Consider the following 23,742-nt stretch of genomic DNA (forward strand, 5'->3'; position numbering starts at 1 on the left):
ATGTTAAGTTGTTTACTTTAATTACTGAGGAAGAAAACATGTAACTGCAGCCAGAAATTGAAACGAGTGACCTCTAAAGCTAATATGAATTTATTTTGTTGCTGGAGGACAATCCAACAAAATAGATGCTGGCTTTTTGTTGGTGTTGCTAGTTCTCATCCCCGATGACATGCTGACTCTTTCCAGGGAGAGAAAGGTGCTCCAGGACCTGTTGGTGAGGTTGGCACACGAGGAGACGCCGGCCAGCCAGGCGAGCCAGGGCTGAAAGGCGCCAGAGGAACTCGAGGCACACCGGTTAGTCCCTGTTCTTTACCTTTCTGTAGTTAAAAATAATGAACATTTATTTTTAATGTATTGTTAATTCTTTTATGACTATGATTATTATTATTATGAGAAAGAAATTTCAGACAAGCTGCAGACAAACTAAACACACTGTAGCTTATATATGATTGGCAGACAGTGTGTTGTCTGTGCTGCTGTAGAATAAGCATCACAGCGATTTAATGTGTTGCAGCTGAGCACTTGTTCAACAAGCTGAGGTGCAGGACAAGATGTGTACGTGTTTGTTAGTGAAGACTTTAACGAAATAAAATGTGGGCAGCTTTGTCGAGTCTGTCTGAGACTCCTGGATCGTCTAGGTGACATCACTGTTACTCTGCAATATAAATTAATTGCACGCTAACAAGTCTCTCATTTTGTAAATTCCGGTTCGGAGGTTTCTAACAGTTTGTTGTTGTTTTGTTTCTTGAGTGTTCAAACTCTAAGGACAAAGCGTCAGATGCCCTTTTTAGTCAAAGCCTGAGAGAAAGAGCAAGAAAAGACAGGAAAAAAGTCAAGAGGAAGACGTCCACTCTTTTCTTCTTTACAGAGAAAAGCTGCTCCTTTTACAGCAGAACCACGAAAACCGTGTTGTGATAGCTGTGGAGAAAAGATTTATATCCCATCATAAAACAACTGGGGTCATGGTTTTCAGTCTGCATGTGGGTTGGTTTGAGGCCAGGCTTATATTTAGCTGAACCAGAAAAGCAAAACAAACAACACTGATTCACTCTTACTTTGTATGTATTTTCCGCATTGCTTCCAGGGTCGGCCTGGAGTCATGGGTTTAGAAGGACAACCAGGACTGGCAGGATACACAGTGAGTTTCTCCTGTTTTTATGAGAACCAACTGACATGCATACACAACATATGCAAACATATCTTTACCCATGCAAAAATGATGGATTACTGTATTGATGGTCAAGAAAACCCTGACTGTACTGAGTTGGTTCTGCACGCTATTGGAGTCTTGCAAAGTAGGTTTGCTAGGTTATTGAGATAACTTTTGGTATAAAAATACTCATGAAATCAACAACATCTGATGTAAAAAGTAGCTGTTTCAGGTTTATCCATTCAATCTAATCCTGCTTCAAGGAACATGCATGCTTCAGATACAGATCTGAACTCAACATAGCTGATGAATTTAGTTTCAGTCTAGCTAGCTCACTTCCGTGGTAGACTTTTGCCGTAAGCCTCACAGGTGCTGAAGACATGAGTTGAGTGTAATGGAGGACATCATCCCTAACAAAACACAATTCCGGCACTCACAGAAAAACAGTCTTCTTGTTTATTGTGGCCAAAACAGGGCTGCCTTTCAGCGAGGAGCCGTCATCTGGTTAAATCAGTGTAGCTGAAATGAATCTTTAATCTTCATCTTTAACATTTCTCACTACTTTTTACCGCTAATTATCCAATGAACTCAAAGTACCATAGAAAAAACCCACTAAACAAATAATTAGCAGAGCAAGAACAAGAGGGGCAGTTGAACATGTTGAAGTCTATAACCTCATTTTGCTAGGCAACCACACAGCCTGGCCAGTGCCAGCATCAGTGGGTTTCGGTTGCATAACTCAACCAGGGCACCTTAAGTTCACCGAGTCCCTTTTTTGTGAAGCTGCATGTGTGTGAGTGTGTTTGAAGGCCCTCGGACTCATTCACACTTGACTCAGGTTGCTGAGTGATTTCTAAGTCTGTGCCAAAACGCAAATCCTTAAGTGACAGAATGGAAGAGCCTCTGTACAAAGAACTGTGTTTATATAAAACAGCTCTGATTAATATGCTGACAGCAGAACTCATGTTTCTCCGGGGAACATGCCGTAGCCAGTAGAAGTATGGCTGCTTCACTAGGTACAATAATTAGCTTTCTTTTTTCAGGGTCACCCTGGCAAGCCTGGGCCCATTGGACCACCAGGGCCTAAAGGTGAAAAGGTAATATGATACCTGAACTAGTGTTTGAAATGTAATTATACGAGGTTTTTGGGGGTTTTAGGTTTAACGCACTACAGTGTATTGAATTGCTGCAAAATCTTGTGTCTGCATGTGTGATTGTGTGTGTTTGCTAAATTCCAGGGTTATCCAGGCGAGGACAATAAGACCCCAGGACCACCAGGGCCCTTAGGTGAACCAGTAGGTCTTGCTTTCCTTTAAACTCTCCTTTCTGATCCCTAAGACTCCTCGCTCTGTTTAGTTCCAAGTCCTTTAAACACTAGCTTGACTCTGGAAGTAAAAGCTAAACCTGATCAACTCCTGATTTTAACATTCATTCATTTTTGTTCCACTGGACTGACAGTAATGTGTCAGAGTTTCTGTTCTTAAACCTGTCATGCTTATGAACCCCGATTATCAGCCTGTGTGGCTCGGCTCTTTTCTTTTCATCGTGGGCTGAGCATGTGTAGAATTAAATGTTTGACAAGGAGTTTTACACATCACAGTGAAGCTTAAGCTAAGCTTTGTTTCTCTTCCTGTATTGAGATGTAATAACAATAGAGGTCTCACCATAACACTGTGATCAGCACAAATGTTTCATTGTTAGAAGTGAAACAGGCTTCATTATTTTGAATTTGTCGAGTTGCCTCTAAGATTCTGCACCCGAGTAAACGAAGTCATACTTACACTGATATCTAAAGAGGATCAGGACATATCTACGAGGCTTGGCAGCTTTAGAAAGCTCACAATACCATGATTCTTATGCAGCTTGAGACACATTTGCCAGCACTGGACGTGACCACTGAGACGGGCCTACATAGCATGAACAATCAGGATTACTCGATGCAGGTATAAATAGCGGGCTCCCATATGAGTAGCACTGGATAATCAAGTTGGCACTGTATTGCAATATGTATCGTGAGTAGTACAATGGTAGACTCTGTCTTTCCACAGCCCCAACAGAGTCTGAAAGGAAAGTTCAAGGTGAAATTAACTTTCCATTTGACTCCAGTTAAGATGCAGACTAAAAGGTCACATCCAAAGAATATGTTTCATGTGTGCTGGCTTAAGAAGTGGCTTAGTGTTTAAGTAGCTGAGCAGCTCAGTTCAAGCTTTGTGAGTATAAACGAATGTGTGGATACACAGTTTGTGTGTTCATATTTGTGCTTTTACGTCTACACAGGGTCCCCCAGGAGAGCGGGGAGAGCGTGGAGAGCCTGGGGATGAAGGATATCAGGTTGACAAAATCATTAAATCAACATCAAACATATCACACAGTCACCACTCAGCGTGCTTGTTGTTCATACTGTGGCGTTCAGTTGCTCAGCACTCTGCTCAGTTTAGGGTAGGCCACACATGCTGGAGAGGATTACCAACAGCATGACTGGGGAAATCTGTTGTTTTTGTCACTTCATGCCTTTCAGGCTCAGATTTTTTCCTCTCAAAAAGTACACACACATACACACTCTCTCAGAGGCAAATGCAAAAACAATTTAGTGTAGCTGATCATAACGATGTGTTTGATGTGTTACCACGTCCTTTTATCAAGGTATTCTTTATCCCTGTTTTCATTGATTCTAATATTATGAGAAGACAAACAGAAAACTGTGAAATGGCTAATCATTTGATCGTTGTTTTCATTGTTTTTCAAAAATGTAAGAATTGTCCCAGACCCTCTGAGGACCCTGTTTCAGGGTCTAATGCAGAGAGACTATGTGCTGCTGGATGCGTGCAGGATGACATTAGAGGCACTTTTAATGCACTGTGTGCAGGACACATTTTAGTCATTAAGTACTGTCTCTCAGACTGTTGGGTAACAGTTGTGTAACTGTTATAAAGTGAAGTCCTGCAAGGAATCACCAGAGATAATTCTTGACATATTTCCAACACAACCTGGGTTCAGAGTCATAACAACTAATATTTATTCTGGCAGTTGTGTCATCATTCCACGGACTTCTGTTGAACACCCTAATAGATCACTCTTGGCTTTTGTTGCAAATCTTTAAACTGCAGAATTTATAAAACCTGTTCACCTGTGTGAATGGGGTACAAACATTAATCTACTGTATATTGTTTTGATGCTGTGGAGCTTGTACACATGAGAATAAACATAACATTACCCTGGGCCCATAAGAATAGAATGGGAGAATGATATGTACTTATTTAGGTCTCATAGTCATCTCAGCACTTAGTAAGATGAACAATCGGAGAGAAAAATTCTAAATCCCATTTATTTGTTTCAGGGCCATGTTGGTACTATTGGACCTCGTGGGGCTGTTGGACCACAAGGCCCACCGGTAAGTCAGCAAATGTCTGTGGTACAGTAGCTACAATGATACTGTATAGTAAAATATGCCCTTTTCCGTGTTTTAGGTATGTGTATTGAAATTATCATACTGTGATGTAAGTGATGTAAAGAAGATTCAAAGTGTTGGAAAGAGGAAAACAACCTCAACAGTAGTGTGCAAAATATGTTTTGCTTACAGGTGACACAGGAGTAGGACATAGAGTAATTTAAATCAGAAAGGTTTATCCCCTTAAAGGAACAATACAACCTAAAAAGAAATTTTCATCTTATTATCTACTCTACCCCATGCAGATGGAAAGTCAGGCGAAGTAGAACGGGGAGACTTTAAATGTCAAGTCATGTCATGTGTCCGTACAGCTTCTACTAAGATCCCAAACTGTAGAAATGTGGAAGGATAATATTTTCACCCATGAATTACAACTTTTTTTTAGACAGCTTTTCTTATACACTTTAAAACATCCCCAGCTTCCTCAATTGTTTAGGAGAAGAAACTTCACCCTTCTTAGAGTAGAGTAGAATGAGCAGTTGGAGTGAACTGTTGCTTGTAAATCTGCTTCGAGTGGGATTTTGACTACAAGCTATCCTTCGTACTGAAATAGACATTTTGGCCTCATGTGCAAAATCGACAGACTCAAAATTAACACACGGTGTAGACAAGGTTCATTCTAGACCTTCAGCATCGACCTTGCAATGTCCCCATGTGCAATAGTCACATTGCAGGACACGCAACGTCAAGTGAGGCGAATTAACTCAAACACGTCATGCTACAATTTTTTTTATTTTTTTTCCTGCTTGATACAAAAGGAAAACTTGCAAGGTTCTCATTTTCCATGACTAATTTACAAGCAAAGTCTGTTTATCATTTAAGCCTGTTTGCCTTCCACCATGCGGATTAAGCATACATTTAACATTGATGGAACTGGTGGAACAGCTGTCTGTCTGTACATGAATAACAGGCTGTATGTATCTGGTGAAATTCATGTATTTTTTCTTATCCCAATATGTATACAGTGTTTTGTTTTGTTTTTTCAGTATTGTGCATCCATGTGTCATTCCACAATGGAATTTCAAATTTGTCTCCAAATCTGATGTTGTTTTCTTGGAAAAATAGTAATTTTAATGGAAATATTTTCACAGTAATGTAAATGGAGTATGGGTTGTATCACATCGTAGTATTATTGTTTATTTGTCTTCAGGGATCACCAGGCGCCCCTGGAGAGCCAGGTCCAAAAGGAGAGATAGGACCACCGGTGAGTCTCAGTCCCATTAGCATGCAAATCAAACACACATCTGCTTTGTTCCACAAAGTATAAAGTGTATCAAGTGAAGAGTTTGGTAAGTCCTTAAACCTGGTCTCCTCCCTACAAATAAGTTGGACTTTGTTAGCATCAGAATGTTCCTACTACAGGGCTGCCATTTTTGTTTATAAAAGGGGTTTTACTCTGAACAAAACCAATAAAAGTATTAGCACAGCTTTGTTCAGCCAATGCCAGTAGGGTTGGGCTTATAAAGAACACTGAATCAAAAATCAAAGCCTTCTGTTTGCTGCCAGGAAGAAAGAGCAGCCACAGAAATTTGGCCAAAGCACTATTTTAATTTTTCACCTGTTACCAGATGAGCATGCTGGTATGCAGATTTTGTCTCAGCTGTGTTGGTAAAGGAGAAAAAACTAATTTCAGTTTATCTCCTGGAATCAGAAACCAGGTGGTAGAAACAGATTTTGGATAACAAATGAGAAACGAACCCTGAATGCATGATTTCACTCAATCATCAAAGATATTTAGCTTTTTTGTTTATCATCCTTGAATATCTTGCAGAAAACATCCTAAAATTAAGGCGACTGGCATCAAAGCAGATAACTTGTGGTAAAGCAACCCTTTCTGAACCATTACATTTCCGTAGCCCTTTTGTAACTTCAAACTTGTCACAGGCTTTCTGATTACATAACCGCGTTTCCCCCGTGAAACAACTTTGAGCCTCCTCGATCGAGTTCCACGTTGATAGTGAAGCATTCACAGGTTTCCAGATACCACTGACTTCCTTCCATATGTGAAATAACTTGCATATAAGAGTGATTATATAACCAGCTCAAATTTTCTGTTCATGTATTTGCGCAATGTTGTCACGTGCAACATGCAGACCCATTGGTTCAGACACACCAATAACATAACAGTTTGCCAGGAAATGCTGGATCTGTTGCATTTCTGTTTCAAATTAACAGTGTCAATAAAGCATTCCTTGAGGTGATTGGAGCTGTTCATATATAACTTACCATATCAGGGAAAGCAAATGTGAAAGGCAAAATAATGGTTTGGTGGAGGTTTATAAAGTTTATTTTGTTATACTCTAACATGTGCTATTACAAAAAAAAAAAAAACAGTATGCACTGGAGGTTGCCAGTGTTGATGTTATGCCAACACCTCAGTGTGATTTAACCAAGTGCCATTAAAGTGTTAAATATACAGTTAACAATTGTGTATATTTCTTTGGCTGTCTGGACTCGGTAAAGTACAGAAAACAGTCCTGAACTTTGGTTCTCCATAAGACTCCTGTTAGACATGGTCTTCAAATTTTCCACACAAAAAGCAGGGGAGATATATGAGCATGTGTGTTTTTGAGAATAACCATATATGTTGTGCTGTTCGTGTGTTGTTTGTTCAGGGCTCAGCAGGAAAGAAAGGAGCGAGGGGGCTGAGTGGATCTCCTGGTATTGAAGTGAGTATCACACCATCTCCACTAAATTTTTGGCTCAGAGAGAGGCAGCAGCACAAACTGCATGCCATCATTAATTGATGTAATGAGCAGGTGACAATAAAAGCATAATGTACACATAGACAAAGTCAAAACTCAACAAAAAGTCATCACAAGTCACTAAGTTTGATTAACAAGTGATCTGTCATGGAAATCTTCCAGGGGCCAGTTGGTATACTGGGACTCACGGGTATGAGGGGTTACCCAGGGCCAGATGGTCCTCCTGGACTGACCGGCTTACCAGGATTGCCGGGAAAAGAGGGACGACAGGTAGAGCACAATTTACCAATCAGAATATATTTGAATGTGGTTTTAATGATGTAACAATTGTGATTTATTCCATAATAATGAAGAATGTAAAGAACTTCTAAGCACATAAATAAATGACTTCTCTTTCTTTTAGCACATTTGTCTTGCTTTTGAAAGGTCTGCTACTAAAGATATAAAAATGTTTTGTAGCTGCATCTTCTAATTTTTCCTAAATCCTGTCAGTGTCTGATGATCAGAAGGTACAACATTAATTAACGTCCCAAAATTGATTCTTACGTCGCACCACTAGGTCTGCTGATCTTGTTTCTGCAGAATGTTTTCTGGAGCGCAGCAATGTTCTGACAGCGGTGTTGCTCTCATGTTATTTTCTCATGCTATTTTCCCCAGTGAAGCATCTCAATTTGCAATTAGCATGACAGCGAATGCTAACTAGGTTTAATTTGCCTTTGTTTGTCCTATTAGCCAATCATGTTTTTGTTACTTACGTAAAGGCAAAGCTCACTTGCATGTTTCACTGATGTCACTCATGACAGAGGTGATTGAGCTATATGCCTGATGACAAGTGATTTACAGCAATGGTGATCAGTCAGGACAAGAAATTTTGAAAATTGAAAAGCTGCCGATGTGGCTGACACACACACACACACACACACACACACACACACACACAGAAAAAAATAGTTATAAGCTGTGTCTCACAACATTCCTGCTGAGCACCATAGATTTAGGTCACAGAGGGAGTCAAAAGATTCACTTGCATAACTGACCTTTCAAGAGAAAGATTTCCATGACTGTAATTAGTGCTAAACTTCTATACCAGACTTTTATTCTGGTTTGGAAGGATTTAAGAAGTCACTGATACTCCCTCCTCATCTTTACCTTTGAAGGACCTTGCCTTCATAGAAGTCTCCTGTCACTCAACAAGCATACAGGAGGTTCAGTCTTCATCACTCCTATAGATTGACTAAACATAGTCCAAAGTGAATAATACTACATGAATATTACCTTCAGCAAGTGGACTGGTGGAATGAGTTTATTCAGCCATCATGCTTCAGTAACTAAGTGCCACATTGTCCCCTGAGCGCAAGGATTTTATTTGACTGTATCTGAGTCCGCAAAGCTCTCCTCCAGCTGTTACCATCTCTGGTTTTAAGACTGAGACATGCGGCTGAGATTGACTATATGACTGTGCATTAAATGCCTTATTTGATTTGATTGGCTTCTTCTGGTTGGTGACATAGTGGGTTTATCCAAATACGTGTGCAGCCAGGGTGGAATGGGATTTCATGCATGAATGTCTTTTCAGGCAGGAGTTGGAAAGCCCTGTACTTTCAGTATGGCTTTCATTTACATTATGTTGTGTAAAAGTCTACTAAGTCTAAATCCTGCCACTGATGTTTTTCACTTTTCCCTGATTTGATGTGTTTTTTCATTAGCACAGTGAGTCCCATATTCTCTGCCTCTTAAGTTACCGTACACAGTTTATAGTTGGGGGGGGGAATACTTTATATGTATTATTGTATATGTATATTCACAGTGGCCTTTTCTCATGTGTTAGTCGTGTCTGGCGAAAACAGGTTTTCTTGAACCAACTGTCAGTATCAGTAGTCTTGAGCTCTTCTGCTGCTACAAAGCATTCGGGGCTGTCTCAGCGGAAGAGGGCTGCAGAAAACTCCATTTTCAATTTCGCACTACATACTTCCATAGAGGGAAAGATACTGTAATATGACTTCCTTCTGCCTCTGCTGGCTGGCTGCAGAGTCCCTGTGGGATAGTCCTCATCCGTTTTGTCCTTGTTAGTCATTATTCCCATAATGACTGTGAATTATCTTCTTATTCATTCTTTTCCTCGTTATCTGCCTCATACTTATTTCTGTTAACATTGCCAGTTGGATGCTTTTGCACAGAGAAAGGGAAAGACTTACTCAAAATGTGAATTTGGGACATTTCTGCTTTATTTGGAAAGTGTAAAAGCAGAGGGCACCAAGAAAGAATTATAGAAGAGATGGTCCTCTGCAATCAAACTGATGAAGTTCTGCCAGCATCTCTGTTGTTTAAAATTCACATACAAAATAGGTGTTTTTTAGGTGAGCCATTCAATATGAGAAACATGTTCGTTTAATAACATCAGGAAACTCTGATAATGAATTTGTATTAACAAGCAGCAAAAACATTCGACTTACATATGGACGATTAAGAACCCCAGAACTGTGAAATCAGTGAGTTCTTCTTTCTGCTTGTCCAAAAACATTTTAGGTCTGTATTGGAGAAGGTTATTTTCCAGCATTTTTGTGTTGATTTTGTTACATAACATATTCAGCAGAAAATAAAGTTTCATGAGTTTGGATTGCTGCGCATCAAAGGAGATTTTATAACACATAAATCCAATTTGCACTTTGAAACTGTCTACCCCATTACTCAAACTTCTTCTCCTGCAATTTCATGTCAGCAGGGAAGAAGGTAGGAAGAATAACATAAAAAACAAAAAACTGTCCTTCACCTGGGAAAGTCAGAACGTGGTTTGAATTTGCATATTGGGTTATTCCTATCGGTATACTTTGTTTTGAACTGGATCTGTGTGAAATGCTAGACATGATGATATAATTTAATGTGTTCGCCTTCCATGGCTAAATGATAGCATCTGTTTGTACGTGTCTGCATGCACTGCTAGAAATCAGAGATCCTGATTAAATCTTACCACATGTGAGGGTTGGATGGGTCAAACTTAACTAAATATCTGAATGATCTTATTAAGCTGATAGACAGTGACTTTTCTCTTATGCAAGAGCTTCCCAGCACCTGCAGGTTGGGGATCCACCCACTAAACCTACAACAGTGAAATTCAAACCTGATCCTTGATTTTACCCTCTGTCCTCATGGCGTTCGAGGAACAGAAGCCATATGAGAGGCGACGACCCACTCGGTCTGTTATTCTAATATCACTCACTCCCTCCTGCCTCACCGCACTGCTGATGGAGCAGGAAACCGCTGTGGTCTGTGGTGTGAGGAGGCAACTCAGTGGCGGGCAGTCAGTTTTTTGGGTACACTTTGGGCTTTGGGAGCACACTTTCAAGAAATATTATAACCAGGAGAGGAGGGCAGACTTCAGCACGTGACTTACAGCTACGGCTATACAACATTTACAAATGTGTCTGGATGCACTGAAGCAAACATTGAAATAGAAACAATAGAAAAAATTGAAAAGAATAGAATTAATGTCATTAATTATTTCAAAACTTTAATAGCAGTGTTTTAATAGCATTGACCTGCACATACATAAAGTGTGACTATGACCAGGTATTCATCATCAAACAAATACTTTATTAAAATTACAGTCAGTTTTCATATGACATCAATATTTATGGTTTGATTTCCTTTGATTTCCTAGGACCGTAACGCTGGATTAGCATGTTTACACCTAATAACAATAAGCTTATTGACAATAAATTGTCTATGTTTGACATGGTCTGCCACTGACTAAGAACGTTTCCCTGTTGGTGCATTCAAGGACATTCTGACAGCAGAAGTTTGAGTGTCAGCTGCTTTCAGCATCCTCTTCATAACACCAACCATTAAAGATGTAAATGATGCAGTTTTCTAAAATATTTAAAAAATTGATGGAAGGAAAATGTTTTTTTAATATATTCTTTATGTACCGTACTCTATGTTATTGTCTCCTACTGACATTTTTATTTGACAGTCACATCTGTTCTCTTGGGTCCTCAGGGTCAAAGAGGCTTGGCTGGAAATGAGGGACTTGTTGGACGTCCAGGTCTTAGGGGAGAGGTTGGACTTCCTGGACCACCTGGAGAAATAGGACCACCCGGTCAGAAGGTAAAAAATCATAATGGCAATATGATCTCATGTATTCATACACTAATCATGACAAAATTTCACACAGATGCCAAGTAGGATTTCTGGTCATTGGTGAACACCATACACTGAATTGGTGACGCTAATCTTGCGAGACTGTGCTGACTGTGTAGATCGCATGTGCTGCTGTTTTAGATGTGTGTGAAGCATCCACGTTTTAGAATCTGTAGCTTCTTTGCAGGCTTGGATGTAAAACTGCAACTTGATTGACACACAAATTCTGGTTTAACACCCGACCTTTGTCGGTTCAGGGAGAACCAGGACTGCCGGGGGACAGGGGCGCCTCAGGAATCAAAGGCATGGAGGGAGCCACAGGTGACCAGGGCAGGAAAGGTGACACAGGACCCAAAGGACAACCAGTGAGTACAAACAGGCAGTTGTGATTGAAAGCAAGATTTATTTCCATATACCTTCTCTAAGGTTAGAGAAGCCAGGTTAGCAGTTCCGTTCCCCAAATAATCTGAATAGTACCACAAAGACATCCTTGTATTACAAGATATTGATGTGACAGCATATTACATGACAAAATCCTCCTTTTGATGTGCATGTTTTCTGTTATACTCTTTTCTTCTGTTCTTTTAAGTTGTAACTGTTTGATCCTTGGATTTATACTTTTTGTGTAATGGTTCACATGTCTTTCACATGTGAAATATCTTTTAGCTTTTGGAGTCCTAACAGTGTAGGACAATACACACTGATCTGTCTAAATTGATAACATCCCCAGGAATGTTCTTGTGAAAAGAGGGTTTTATAAGCTTGTATGCATTCCTTAATACGTTTCTAAATATAGCTTCAGGGGCTTTGGTAGCCAGTCTGTGGTGGGCTTTAAAATGTGTGCGTCTGACACATTTCCACCCCGAGTAGAGTAACAAATTATCTGGGTGCGACCAAGAATGGAAACATTCCACCTGGTAAGGCCAAGTTATGTAAGATCCTCACACTCCAGAGACCAGAAAAAGAGGTGCTCCACTTTACTTATGTAACTCCTTAAAGAAGAAAGGGGGGAAAAAAAGAGACAACATCCAATCCCTTGCTCTCGTCTCCCTCCGCTGCTTTTCTCCATTGATGCTCGTGAAACAGAGAGCAGACTCAGACCCTTGGGTCAGATCCTTTTACACTCTTCAGTGAATAGAGTTTCTCGGTCTGCCCCGAAAGCAGAGCTGTCTAGAGGATGTGGATGACTGGCTGTACAAACACAATGTCTGCCACCCTGGACGACAGACAGTGCTCAGACACAGAGTAGGGTACCGACACCTAACCCCACTCTGTGTGTTTCTGGCAGGGTGTGTGAATGTGGTCTGGGAATACTGTGGATCCAGACATAAAGTCTCTTGTGTGTCCCAGTTCTTTTGAAATAGATGAGGACATTTTTAAAAGACAGACTTACTGTGTTCCTACTGTGTCTGGTTGTAGCTGTAGGTATAAAATGGAATGAAAAATCACACATAAGTACACAATGACACACTATTTACTCTTATGAATTATATGTTTGTCAAGTACATGCTAAGTGTCAGATTGGCAGTGTATAAAGGATGACTCTCCTCTGTTCTTATGCAGTTTTTGATGTTTTTTTCTGCTTTTAGGGGGAAACTGGAGATCCAGGAATGGTTGGTTTACAGGGATTTCCAGGGCCAATGGTAAGAGACTGGGTTGCTAACAGTTAGAGTGCAAAAGATGATAAAACATTACAGAAGAGGAGATGAGATATAATTTAAGAAAAATATGAGAGTAAGTTGTCCCTGTATAAAGACACGCAGGGATTGACAAGAGCTCTTGTTCCTTCAAACAGGGGCCGAATGGTGATGTGGGATTCAGGGGCTTCCCTGGTCCTAAAGGCCCAATGGGTACTTCGGTAAGTTGAATACAAATAGAAACCAGTAGGCACACCACAGTCAAATCACAGTAGTGGGGTAATCTGAAAAGACTGAGAAATTCATGAAAGAGCTCTTCTACCCATTTGTACAACTGAGCCCATATGGAGATATAAGAAAAATCACTTTATTGGCAGCATATATATTTTTACATACACACACTGAATTTGTCTTCTGCGTTTAACCCATCCTTAGTTGAACACACATGCAACACCCGGCAAATTACATGCAGTGAAACACACACAGGAGCAGTGGGCAGCATCAAGCGCCCGGGGAGCATATTGGGAGTTAAGTGCCTTGCTCAAGGGCACGTCAGTCGGCTAATGGAGGGGGGGGGCATTTTTCGCATTAATCACTCCACCACACCCAAATTTTTCCTGCCCGTATGGTGGGGGAATCAAACTGGCGACCCTCCGATCACAAGCGGCTTCTCCAACCTCTAGGCCATGGCTGCCCCCCTATGTAGAGTACATTCTCTGCTTACACTTTTGTGAACATTGTAATTACTTAAGACACCTTGAAGTCTTGTGAGACACATGGTAACCACCTTCTTAAGAACATGTGACATATTTATTCATCCTCCACTCTACTGTTTGTTTCAGGGATTCACTGGACCTGTTGGCCCGGAAGGAATGATGGGCCCAGTGGGAAAACCTGTAAGTTTCCTCATGTGTTCATGTGCCAACTCGGGTTTATGTAGAATACACAGTGGGATCCAAGGGTGCATATGTTTTCATGTTGTTACTTTTCTTTACCACAGGGTCCGAGGGGTCCAAAGGGAATCACTGGCGAAATGGTAGGATTTGATTTAAACTAGTAACAAAACACTGAAAAGTCTGTCAGACTGATGATCTGACAGTATGATTACGCGCTGATACACTGTGTGATTACTTAAGTGTCAGACTTAAAGAAAAAGAGCTTTTCTGCTTATCATGGCTTCACCTCAAAGCAGATTGATGGTTTAGAAATGGCCTACTGCATATCGTGAAGGCTGTGTTTAAAGACGCATGAAAGCTAGCTGGGGTTCAGTGGTAGTTTTGTTTGTATGACTGTCCTAAAGTGACAGCAGATTGCTGTGGCTGAGTCATAGTAAAAGTAGCTCTTACTCAGTGTCTCCTGGAGCGCATTGTGGGGCCTTACAGTACTCTCAGACCCTCTTGTGTAAACACTGTTGAGGAAATGCCTTGTCAAAATGTTAGAATGGCAAACCACAGCGCAACCCGCGTATTCGCTTCTTTATCCCTGCTCTCAGTCTGTAATGCAAACTGTACGAATATTCTCAGACCAGCTTATATGCCTGTGCAATTTACACAACCACACACACGCACACAGATTGTGTACACAATGGTCCCTTCATTCTAGCCTTTTCTCAGGCGTTGATGTCAAATATGTGCATACTCTCACACATAGTATATAGACATGGACTGTCTGACTTAATAAAGTCCAGCTGCCCCAGGTAGCTACTATAGAAGAGTCAGTCAGCGGGGGCAGTAGGTGCCCACTATGCTTATGTACAGCAGGATACAAAGTCAGATTCCTACTGCTGTTCTTCACAGAATCACAAAAAAATGTGAAGGGAAAAGCTGAATCCTGATTCTGTAATTGTTCTTTGAGTCCTGCTCTGCGCTGCGTCGCTTTAATTACCCGATACATGTTACTTTAAAGTCACTTTAAAATCACACTGTGTTGGCCCTGCGATCGACTGGCGACCAGTCCAGGGTGAACCCCGCCTCTCGCCCGTAGTCAGCTGGGATAGGCTCCAGCTCCCCCGCGACACTGACTTGGCTTCAGAAGTATTCACATCAGCTGCTGCAGTAAAGTCTCAATGCTGCCAGAGCAAACAGGATGCAAACATTATGTAATGTGTGCATTGTTTGAGCCACCTTAACACTGACTTTGACTGGTTTTGACACTTTCAGGGGCCTCAAGGACCACAGGGAAGTCCAGGACCCAGAGTAAGTGCCAACCTCACCAACACATTTTAGCTTTATACGACACATATGCTACAAATGTTCAGGTTATGTGATATCTCTAATTATGAAGCATTAGGAGTGTGCTCACCATAATTCAGTTGGCCTAGCAGTTAGTGCATTCATTTATTTGTTATTTTTGCCCAGAAAGTATAAAAACTCGGGACATAAAAACTTGGCATTACTAGTGGTCATTCCACATGGACAGATTTTTTTAGATATACATTATAAAACACTCAGGCTGGTCATTACCAGACCCAGTTTCTTTAGAGACCACTAACGCAGATACCAGGATCCGTCTCACTCATGCGCCAGAACCTTGAACTCATCTCAACATTAACCGGAGAAGCTGTACATGAGAAAGCAAAAGTCCAAGTCAGTCGGCTCTGGCTCCCCCAGTACAAAGTCTGTGTAGAGTCCGACTGAGCCCATGTGTGAATAGAGCAGGACTTTGTTTGGAGAATTCACAGCGAACAAGCAGACGTGTGTGGATGTTTCTATCACATCTCGTCCATCTTCAGTGTGCTGTAATTTCTGCAGCCTACTTTGTGCGTCTTGTCCTGCTTCCTGCACGCTCTATCGAGGTGTTACCCATTTATGTAGTTTCCTATAGGTGAGACAAGTCTGATGCAGACTATCCAAGCTGTTTGCTACGTGTGTGAAAGTGAAACTCAATGTCTTTACCTGACTTCATATGAGAAACTGGCTCAAGTGAATTGACTGCAACCATCTTTTTTTTTCTTCTTGTGTCACTCATTTTATCTTCTTTTATCTTTCCATCATAGGGACCTCCTGGTGCTCCAGGTCCAACAGTAAGTGCCTCGTGTCACTTGCACACATATGTAGATCAGCTAGAGATCTGGTTTTGAGTTTCATTTAAAAGACATCAAGTTTGTGCCATAAAGTTGCAGGGAAACTTGTCCAGCTCTTGGGTGATTGATTTCAATTACATTTGACTAAACTCTGTGTCCTCACCCTGTTTGCCTTAATCTCATTCAGTAATCCTGTTGCATCTCTCTTTGTTCCTGAAACCAAAACTTTGTGACTTTACAAGTTTCAAAGACTGTTCAAAGAAATAAAGAAAAGGGATAGCATCCATTTCAGTGACAGCAGAGCAAAGCCAGGATGTGACACAGCCAGGAAAAGCATTTTTGTTTACTTATTTGCTGGGCTGTATACACATCATCCTTTTAGGCGATAAGACTTCCAAAAGAACACTTGTAATTTTGTTCAGTATTCAGTATATATCCATTGGCAGTGGAGATCAATGATTAGCCTTCTCTGGGACTGTGATAGAAACCCCTCCTCACATCTGTTATCTATCATCACTTGGGGATAAAGTGTAGCCCGAGTGACCTTTTTCTGCTCGTTCCAAGAACCCAGAAGACGATATCACATGCCTTTGCTTACCCACATTATGTGATGACTGTAGTGTTTATGCTGAGTGTAATGTGTTCTTCTCCCCCCCTGCTGAAGTCAAGAATGTGAAGGTTTATTGTTGCAAGACTTACTTTACTGCTTTACTCTGGTATTAAAGCCTATTCTTATCCTATTAAAGTTTTCTTTATAAACTGGATGGGTATTGAGACCGCTGTGTTTTTTAGAACCGGTGAACAAGCCTCTGGATTAAAATCTTTCAGTTAAATAATGAACAGCCCACTGGAGCGGTTATGTTTTCATTAAACTGAATATGTTGATTTTGAATCCACAGAGGCAGATATACGACGACTCAGCAGTCTACAGTCTATCGGACTCTAACGCTGCCGTCAGGACTGAGGTGAAGCACTCGCTTGACGGATGGGATGAATGGGTGGATTGTTGAATGGATGGCAGATAAGCTGGCATATACAAGTGCTGTTTTGCAATAGTTTGACTCGTTTGTCTTTCCCCTTCTTAATCAGAGTTTCCAGAACACAGAGATGGGCCTGCCAGACCAGAATTCGGAGATACTCAAGACTCTGCATTACCTAAGCAGTGTGATTGAGAGCATCAAAAAGCCTCTGGGCACACGAGAGAACCCAGCTCGTGTCTGCAAAGATCTGCTTGACTGTCATCACAAGCTCAAAGATGGTGAGACCTTCATCTACCCGACGGTGAAAGGATGTGATGGCAGGATTTTTTTTGTTTGTTTGTTAGCACAGCTTTATGTAGATGTTTACATATAGAGAATACGTGTTGTCTCCCTGTCTCAGTCTCTGTTCTCTCTTTGAATTGGGGGCTTTCAGGTTGGTTCTGGATTGATCCAAACTTGGGCTGCACTTCTGATGCCTTCAAAGTCTTCTGCAACTTTACTGCAGGAGGGCAGACCTGTTTACATCCAGTGGCCTCGAATAAGGTAATACTTAAGTGGTGACCATATCAACGTGTCGAGGTGTTGGATCGAATAAAGGGCTGTTGGAACACTTACTTTGTTCAAGCTGAAACAAATAAAAATGGCTGTCATTGTGACACATTTTGGATGGTGGGGACAGTATGTGCTGTCCTCTATTTTGTTATTTACTTCAAAAGTATCACACGTCGTCAGACATTTCAAACAGAAATTTGTTGTGTTCATGATGACAGTCTGATCGCACTTGTGTTTCTCCTCTCTGCCTCAGATGGTGTTTGGTGTTGGTAAAGTCCAAATGAAGTTTCTCCATTTACTGAGCACTGAGGCCAGCCACACCATCACACTCCACTGCCTGAATGATCCTCCCTACAGCACCCCAGACAGCTTCAGCTCCAGCTCCAGCACACCCATGTTGCAAGAGAACACCACACTTCGGTTTCGTGGCTGGAACAAACAGATGTTTGAGAAGGACACACTACTTGAACCACATGTGCTACAGGATGAGTGCAAGGTGATGAGAAGGACAGAGAACTGATTGAGCAAACTCTTTTCCCTTAATGAAACAGGACTGAACAGACTTGACAACTTGATGTTTTGTTTTTTAAAACGTATTGAGATTTTGACCTGTCCTCGTGTCACACACTTCAAATTCTGCATTGAGGAACATGAAGGATTTATGAATTTCAGCATTTCAGAATCACTTGAATGATGTTTCTTTCTCTTTTTTCCCCTCCACCTACCCGTCCTCTTTCAGATCCAAGATGGCAGCTGGCACCAGTCACGTTTCTTCTTCCATACTCAGGACAGTTGTCAGCTACCTATTGTAGACATACAGGAATTTCCCACATCTCAGTCTGACAGTCAGCAACATATAGAAACCGGTCCGGTCTGCTTCCTCTGACACCGACATCACCGTTATGCAACCTATTTACAGGAACTACTAAAATGCAAGGCTGCCTACCAAAGAGCGAGTTTCCATCAGACTTTGTAAAGGAAGCCATTAATGGGACATGTCAGAGCAGCAAATGTCCAGTTTGAGGCAGATCTACGAAGAAGAACTGAATCCTGGTGGAACACCCAGGCCAAGAAGGCCAAAGGAGAACAGTGTATACCAATATTTATCAGTAATTGTGTAAAGTATGTTTTGTCAATACTTGTTAGGTGCTTAGGTTGGCTGTATATGGACTGATGTTACTCCCTGATCACAGGGTAGAGCCTCACTAAGCAGCAGCCTATCCAAAATCCTTCACCCCAAACATGCCCAGACCATCCTAAGCAGAGGCCTAACCTGAAGGAGCGTGCTGCCGGGCCTCTACATAGGAGCACTGTCTAACTAGAGGTTTTTATGAGTGCAATAGCATGTGGATAATGTGTGACTGCTTAAAATATTTCATTTTCTGATCAAAGGCTATATTTTAAATTGTTTTCATGATATTTTTGTCTTCGGTCCTGCCCAGTCAGACCTGTACATCTTGACAGATGGTGCTCTACCTCTACCTGCTCATTCGCTTTCAAGAATAGTTGCTGATGTCAACTTAGTCTTTTTTGTTGGCCTTTGTGTTATATGTACCGGTTACATAAAGATTTGTTATGTTGTTTAAGTACTTATGTTGATTTGGTCATTTCTAATTTATGAACCATTTTTTGATACACTACATATTTTTTGTAGCTTTTCCTTCTATGTGGTAGGTTCTTCAGGGGAAACCTATCATTGGTGCTGCAAGATAGTGAGTCATCAGTGAGTTTTTACAATACCTGTGTATATATTGACAACATACTGTATGTTTATTTATATCCTTTTTGTTTTTCGTTCACATTACTGTACCACAGTAAGTTAAATTCTCAGAGAACTATTTGGTCAATCACAACTCTGAATAAGTATTTATGTGTACAAGGTGTGTTTGTGTGTTCACACCTGTGACTGTCATACTGTTATTTCAGTTCATTCAGTGTTGGTTTCGGTGGACTGGCAGCTAGATTAGGCCAGAGTCAGAATACCCAGAAAACACAGTCAACATATTCTTAAGTTATATTACCTTGAACAAAGTGTAATTATATAAAATCTGTGGAGGATACGGTCGGATGCAAATGTGTAAATAATAAATAAGTTGACAAATAAATGGAACATTTTATCCACAAATGGTCCTGTGCTTCTTTGAAAGTCACAGTCTCAGGAATCAAACTTCTCTTGGATGGCAGCCTTAATAGAATTAGACAGAATTAGTAGTATAACTACAAAAAAAAATGTTTCATAGTGTAAAATCTTGTTTAGATCAGTGGTCGAAGAAGCAGTTTGATACCCAAAAACAGCAGAATAAATCTTAGAAGGTACAAGTGAATCCCGCCCTCATCAACATCTGGCTGCTCAGAAGCTAACAGATACGTCTGGTTTTATGGCACAGCTTCCAGCTGTGAATGTGTGAGCATAGTCAGAAATGTGTGAATTTGTATAAGGATAAGATTAGACTAGATTCCAGGGCCTTTTGGCTATATTTGGGCCACGCAGTCCAAGTTGAGAAAAGACGTCATCTTACTTTGGTGGTTCTGCAAAGTCAACAAGATAAGGTCAGTCATACGATGTGAAAAGTGAGTCTTATGTGGCTGGATGCTTCTCCTGTGCCAACTCCTCTAGCACAGGTTTCCTATTTAAACTGACATATTAGGGATGTACATAACTGATCAAACGTGGTGTGTGTACATGCTCTCTCTCACACACACATTCACACAGGCACACACCTTAAAGAAATAATAACAATAAACTCATTCTATACAAGCATACATAAATGGTGATGAGGAACAAGACTTGCAAATAAACACCTCAAGTCTTGTATAGATCATAACTGTCGGCAGTGACAGCTATATGACACAAAATCAATCAGCAGCTGGCCACAGGATTTGTAGTCACTGTCCTATGACACCATTCACTCTTCACTATGAGTTTACTCTGCTTTTTCTGTGGTCACTCACATGATGGTCTGATTATCTGCCGCAACTTCTCACAACTGCCAATCACTTGCGTTATACGGTCACATATTTTCTCAATAACTGTTATTCGTGCTGTCAGTATGTTTGCCTTGACGCTACATGAAGACGGTGTAGTTCTTATCTCCGAACACCGGGAGGCGCCGATGAGCAGGTTTCCAACCGGAACTCATTTCCACGTGCTGCAAGTGGCCACCGGCGGAAGAGAGTTTGTTTTGGTGCCGCCGAGTTAAGTTCAACGTGTGACTATAGATCTGTAATGTGCTCTGTAATTGTTCCAACAGCAGACATAATGTCAACCGCGGAGAACCAAGTGGAAGAGAGCCCTTCTGAAGAAGAGCCAAAAGGGACCAAAAGAAAGATTTCTCTTTCGAAGTAAGTGTGTTAACAGACTCCAACTCGGGGGCTAACTTAGCTAATAGATTCACGTTTTCTTTGATGCGTGCTTACACAAACCCTGTTATGTTAACTTACGACCCATTGTGCGAGTTGTAAGTTAAGGGTGTAAATTGTGAAGGTATTACCGGTGTCAAATAATAAACGCCAGGTAGCTTCATACGCTAACGTTAAACTAAACGTTAAAAGTTAGCCGTTAGCTAGCTACATCAGAAAACATCGCCCCCAAAATCTCAAGCTTTTTACTTTGCTGTTATCGTTATCTTTCCTCGTCTTTATCCCTTTATTTTTTGTTTTTAATTGAGTACTTGATTCGGATAACTGCTGAATGTCTGACGTGCTGTGTGTAGAAACATGAAAGTTTATGAACTTCTGTCAAGTGGGTTATTCAGTTCTTCTTCATCCTGTCACGGTTTGTTTCATTTTACCTGTGAAACTGTCCACAGTGTGTGTGCATCATGCTGACGCGTTGTCTGTCTTGCAGTTGTGGTGTGTGTGAATCGGAGGAGGCGAAGTACAGATGTCCTGCCTGCCATGCCTATTCTTGCAGGTGAGATTGCTGTACAAATGATGCAGTCATTTCACCATCAAATAAGCAGCCCCAAGGAAGCTATAAACATGATATAATAAAGGCAATAATACAAAAAGAAATACAAAAAATCTCTCCTAGGCAAAACTATGTTGGATGCTGGGTGCTTTGACCTGATCAAACTTTGTGTTCACACATTGTGAACATTATTATGTCTTATGTCTCTTAATTTGTTTTGCGTGGCGTTGACCATGGTGTATAATTTCAAAGATTCATGTGTCTGTAAAATCAAATTTTGCTCATATTTATAGCAAATTCTTTTTTTAGTCCTTTCTGTCAGCCAAAAGCACAGTGTTGTTCACTGTGTGAGTTGAGTTACAGAACACACACCAGGTTGTTTTCGAACTCGCATTACATAGAAGAAAGAAAACTCTTGGCCAGTTCAGGGCTTTGATTTGGCTGAAACAGTCTTCTCCAGGTGCTTACAAACAATCTCCCGGTGAGTCTGCAGTTATGTAATGTGTGAGGTAAGATAAGGGAAAAAAAAAAAGATTTGGCCACTGGTGGCATATTCTCATGAAATACTGGATTAGGACCTTTTGTCCCTCACCCTGGATAATTTAATAGCTCTTAGTATTGCAGACAATTTCCAAGAATTGTTATCCCACTCTAATTTCATCAAAGATAAATAACTTGTTTTTATTGTTGAAACTGCAGTGAGATCACATGAACAAGATGAGTTCTTCTGTTAGTAAGATGATTTTCCTTGGGGGTTTGCTCTCTTTCTCTCTATGATGAGGTCATATTATTTCATGCAGCATAAAAGCTTTTTTCCATCTGTGTCTGATATCACTAATAAAAACCAAAGAAATTTTTATGATGGATACCAAAAATCACCAAAGAATTATGTTAATAAAATCTGTTCTACCTTTGCGTGCAGTAATGTAATATTTATGATTGACTCATGGCTGTGTTTTTGTTTTTACTGACTGAACTTTACTTTAAGTCACGGCCAGCAACAACATGCCGCCGGCAATGGAAATGATCCATGGCCTATTCATCGAATTCTGTGGATGCTGAAGCATTTACAGCTTAACCTTCAAGTACTAAATGATATACTGAAGGTCATGCCTGAAAATTTCATTAACATTTATCAAAGGGCGCTTGGGGATGACCTTCCCCTTTCGCTCAGGGTTGCCTGTTGTTTTTGGGCATCATTGAGCATTCCTTTTACATAGTTTCCTGGGATACAGTCTTTGTCCGACTCTGTCCAAATACCTGTCTCTCATCAAGTGTCTGAAAATGTGTCTTTCCACGAATCCTAACTTTTTTTTTGGTGTTTTTTTTTCTTTGTCTTTCCAGAAAGCCAATTGTCAAATTAGCCGAATATTTTAATTTAAGACATCTTAGTCAAAAGTGCAGGTGTGCAGTGAGGATATAATTGTTTTGGTCATTTACTTTTGTAAAAGTAGCAGTAGAACAATGTAAAAATACTCTGTTACAAGTAATGCATTCAAAATCTCACTTACATACACCTACCCAAGTCTTGTCAGCAAAATGTACATTAACTATCATAGTTCACAGTGCTCATTGTGCGGTAGAGTGGCCCTTTATTTCCAACTGAATTCATATGTCTGTATTGTCATACTTTGATTTGATTATTTGCGTTGTAAGTAGTCTGATGGAGCTGTCTGTCTGCTTTGATGCTTTGGTGTACACGCAAAAGAATGTGACATAAAATAATTTTTCGTCGTAAAAGTAACTGCAACATTATTACTTCAACCATTTTATCCGATATGTGACCATACTAATATAAAAAGCAGCTTTTGTATTGAACTTAGGTGCTTTTTTTATGTCCACTGATTGTTACTGATTGGTTGGTTTGTTGTTACTTTATGGTGTGTGGATTGCAAAATTCTGTATGCAAAAAATATACACTACAGAGATGTTAGAGATGAAGCTGGCTATACTCATGCAAAATGAGTTATAAGTGTCTGAAAACTCAATTTACTTCTAACTATAGAGTAAGCTACTGAGTGTGTGATCTAGAGCTGCATGATATATGGTCTGAGTATCGACATTACAGCTTTTCGATACAAAAGAAAACTCTCATGTTTCAGATAATGAGGAAAATCCAGTGTTTATCCATCTGCAGTGTTCGTTATTTGTTTCACTTAGTCGGGGGGTGTGTTGTTGTTTCATATTTGTCTCAGTTCAGC

At 40.6% G+C, this 23,742-nt stretch overlaps 2 protein-coding genes across 2 annotated transcripts in view; both read left to right on the forward strand.

The window, feature by feature from the left end:
• Positions 1-19,752, forward strand: part of LOC124060514 (collagen alpha-1(XXIV) chain) — an 82,301-nt gene extending 62,549 nt beyond the window's left edge. The window contains exons 39-60 of the mRNA XM_046391589.1: positions 187-294; positions 1,085-1,138; positions 2,194-2,247; positions 2,389-2,445; positions 3,428-3,481; positions 4,488-4,541; positions 5,749-5,802; positions 7,214-7,267; positions 7,466-7,573; positions 11,300-11,407; positions 11,698-11,805; positions 13,030-13,083; positions 13,236-13,298; positions 13,920-13,973; positions 14,078-14,113; positions 15,237-15,272; positions 16,073-16,099; positions 16,999-17,064; positions 17,189-17,357; positions 17,513-17,622; positions 17,885-18,127; positions 18,371-19,752. Coding sequence (XP_046247545.1) covers positions 187-294; positions 1,085-1,138; positions 2,194-2,247; positions 2,389-2,445; positions 3,428-3,481; positions 4,488-4,541; positions 5,749-5,802; positions 7,214-7,267; positions 7,466-7,573; positions 11,300-11,407; positions 11,698-11,805; positions 13,030-13,083; positions 13,236-13,298; positions 13,920-13,973; positions 14,078-14,113; positions 15,237-15,272; positions 16,073-16,099; positions 16,999-17,064; positions 17,189-17,357; positions 17,513-17,622; positions 17,885-18,127; positions 18,371-18,517 — 1,818 coding nt within the window. The 3' untranslated portion in view covers positions 18,518-19,752. The remainder of the gene's footprint in view (positions 1-186; positions 295-1,084; positions 1,139-2,193; positions 2,248-2,388; positions 2,446-3,427; positions 3,482-4,487; positions 4,542-5,748; positions 5,803-7,213; positions 7,268-7,465; positions 7,574-11,299; positions 11,408-11,697; positions 11,806-13,029; positions 13,084-13,235; positions 13,299-13,919; positions 13,974-14,077; positions 14,114-15,236; positions 15,273-16,072; positions 16,100-16,998; positions 17,065-17,188; positions 17,358-17,512; positions 17,623-17,884; positions 18,128-18,370) is intronic.
• Positions 19,753-20,764: 1,012 nt separating this feature from the next.
• The window catches only part of znhit6 (zinc finger HIT-type containing 6), a 28,322-nt gene continuing 25,344 nt past the window's right edge, over positions 20,765-23,742 (forward strand). Inside the window, exons 1-2 of the mRNA XM_046390879.1 lie at positions 20,765-20,973; positions 21,479-21,544. Of these exons, the coding sequence (XP_046246835.1) occupies positions 20,858-20,973; positions 21,479-21,544 (182 nt within the window). The 5' untranslated portion in view covers positions 20,765-20,857. The remainder of the gene's footprint in view (positions 20,974-21,478; positions 21,545-23,742) is intronic.

The sequence above is a fragment of the Scatophagus argus genome, chromosome 6 (assembly GCF_020382885.2).
Source record: "Scatophagus argus isolate fScaArg1 chromosome 6, fScaArg1.pri, whole genome shotgun sequence".
NCBI classification, from domain to species: domain Eukaryota; kingdom Metazoa; phylum Chordata; class Actinopteri; family Scatophagidae; genus Scatophagus; species Scatophagus argus.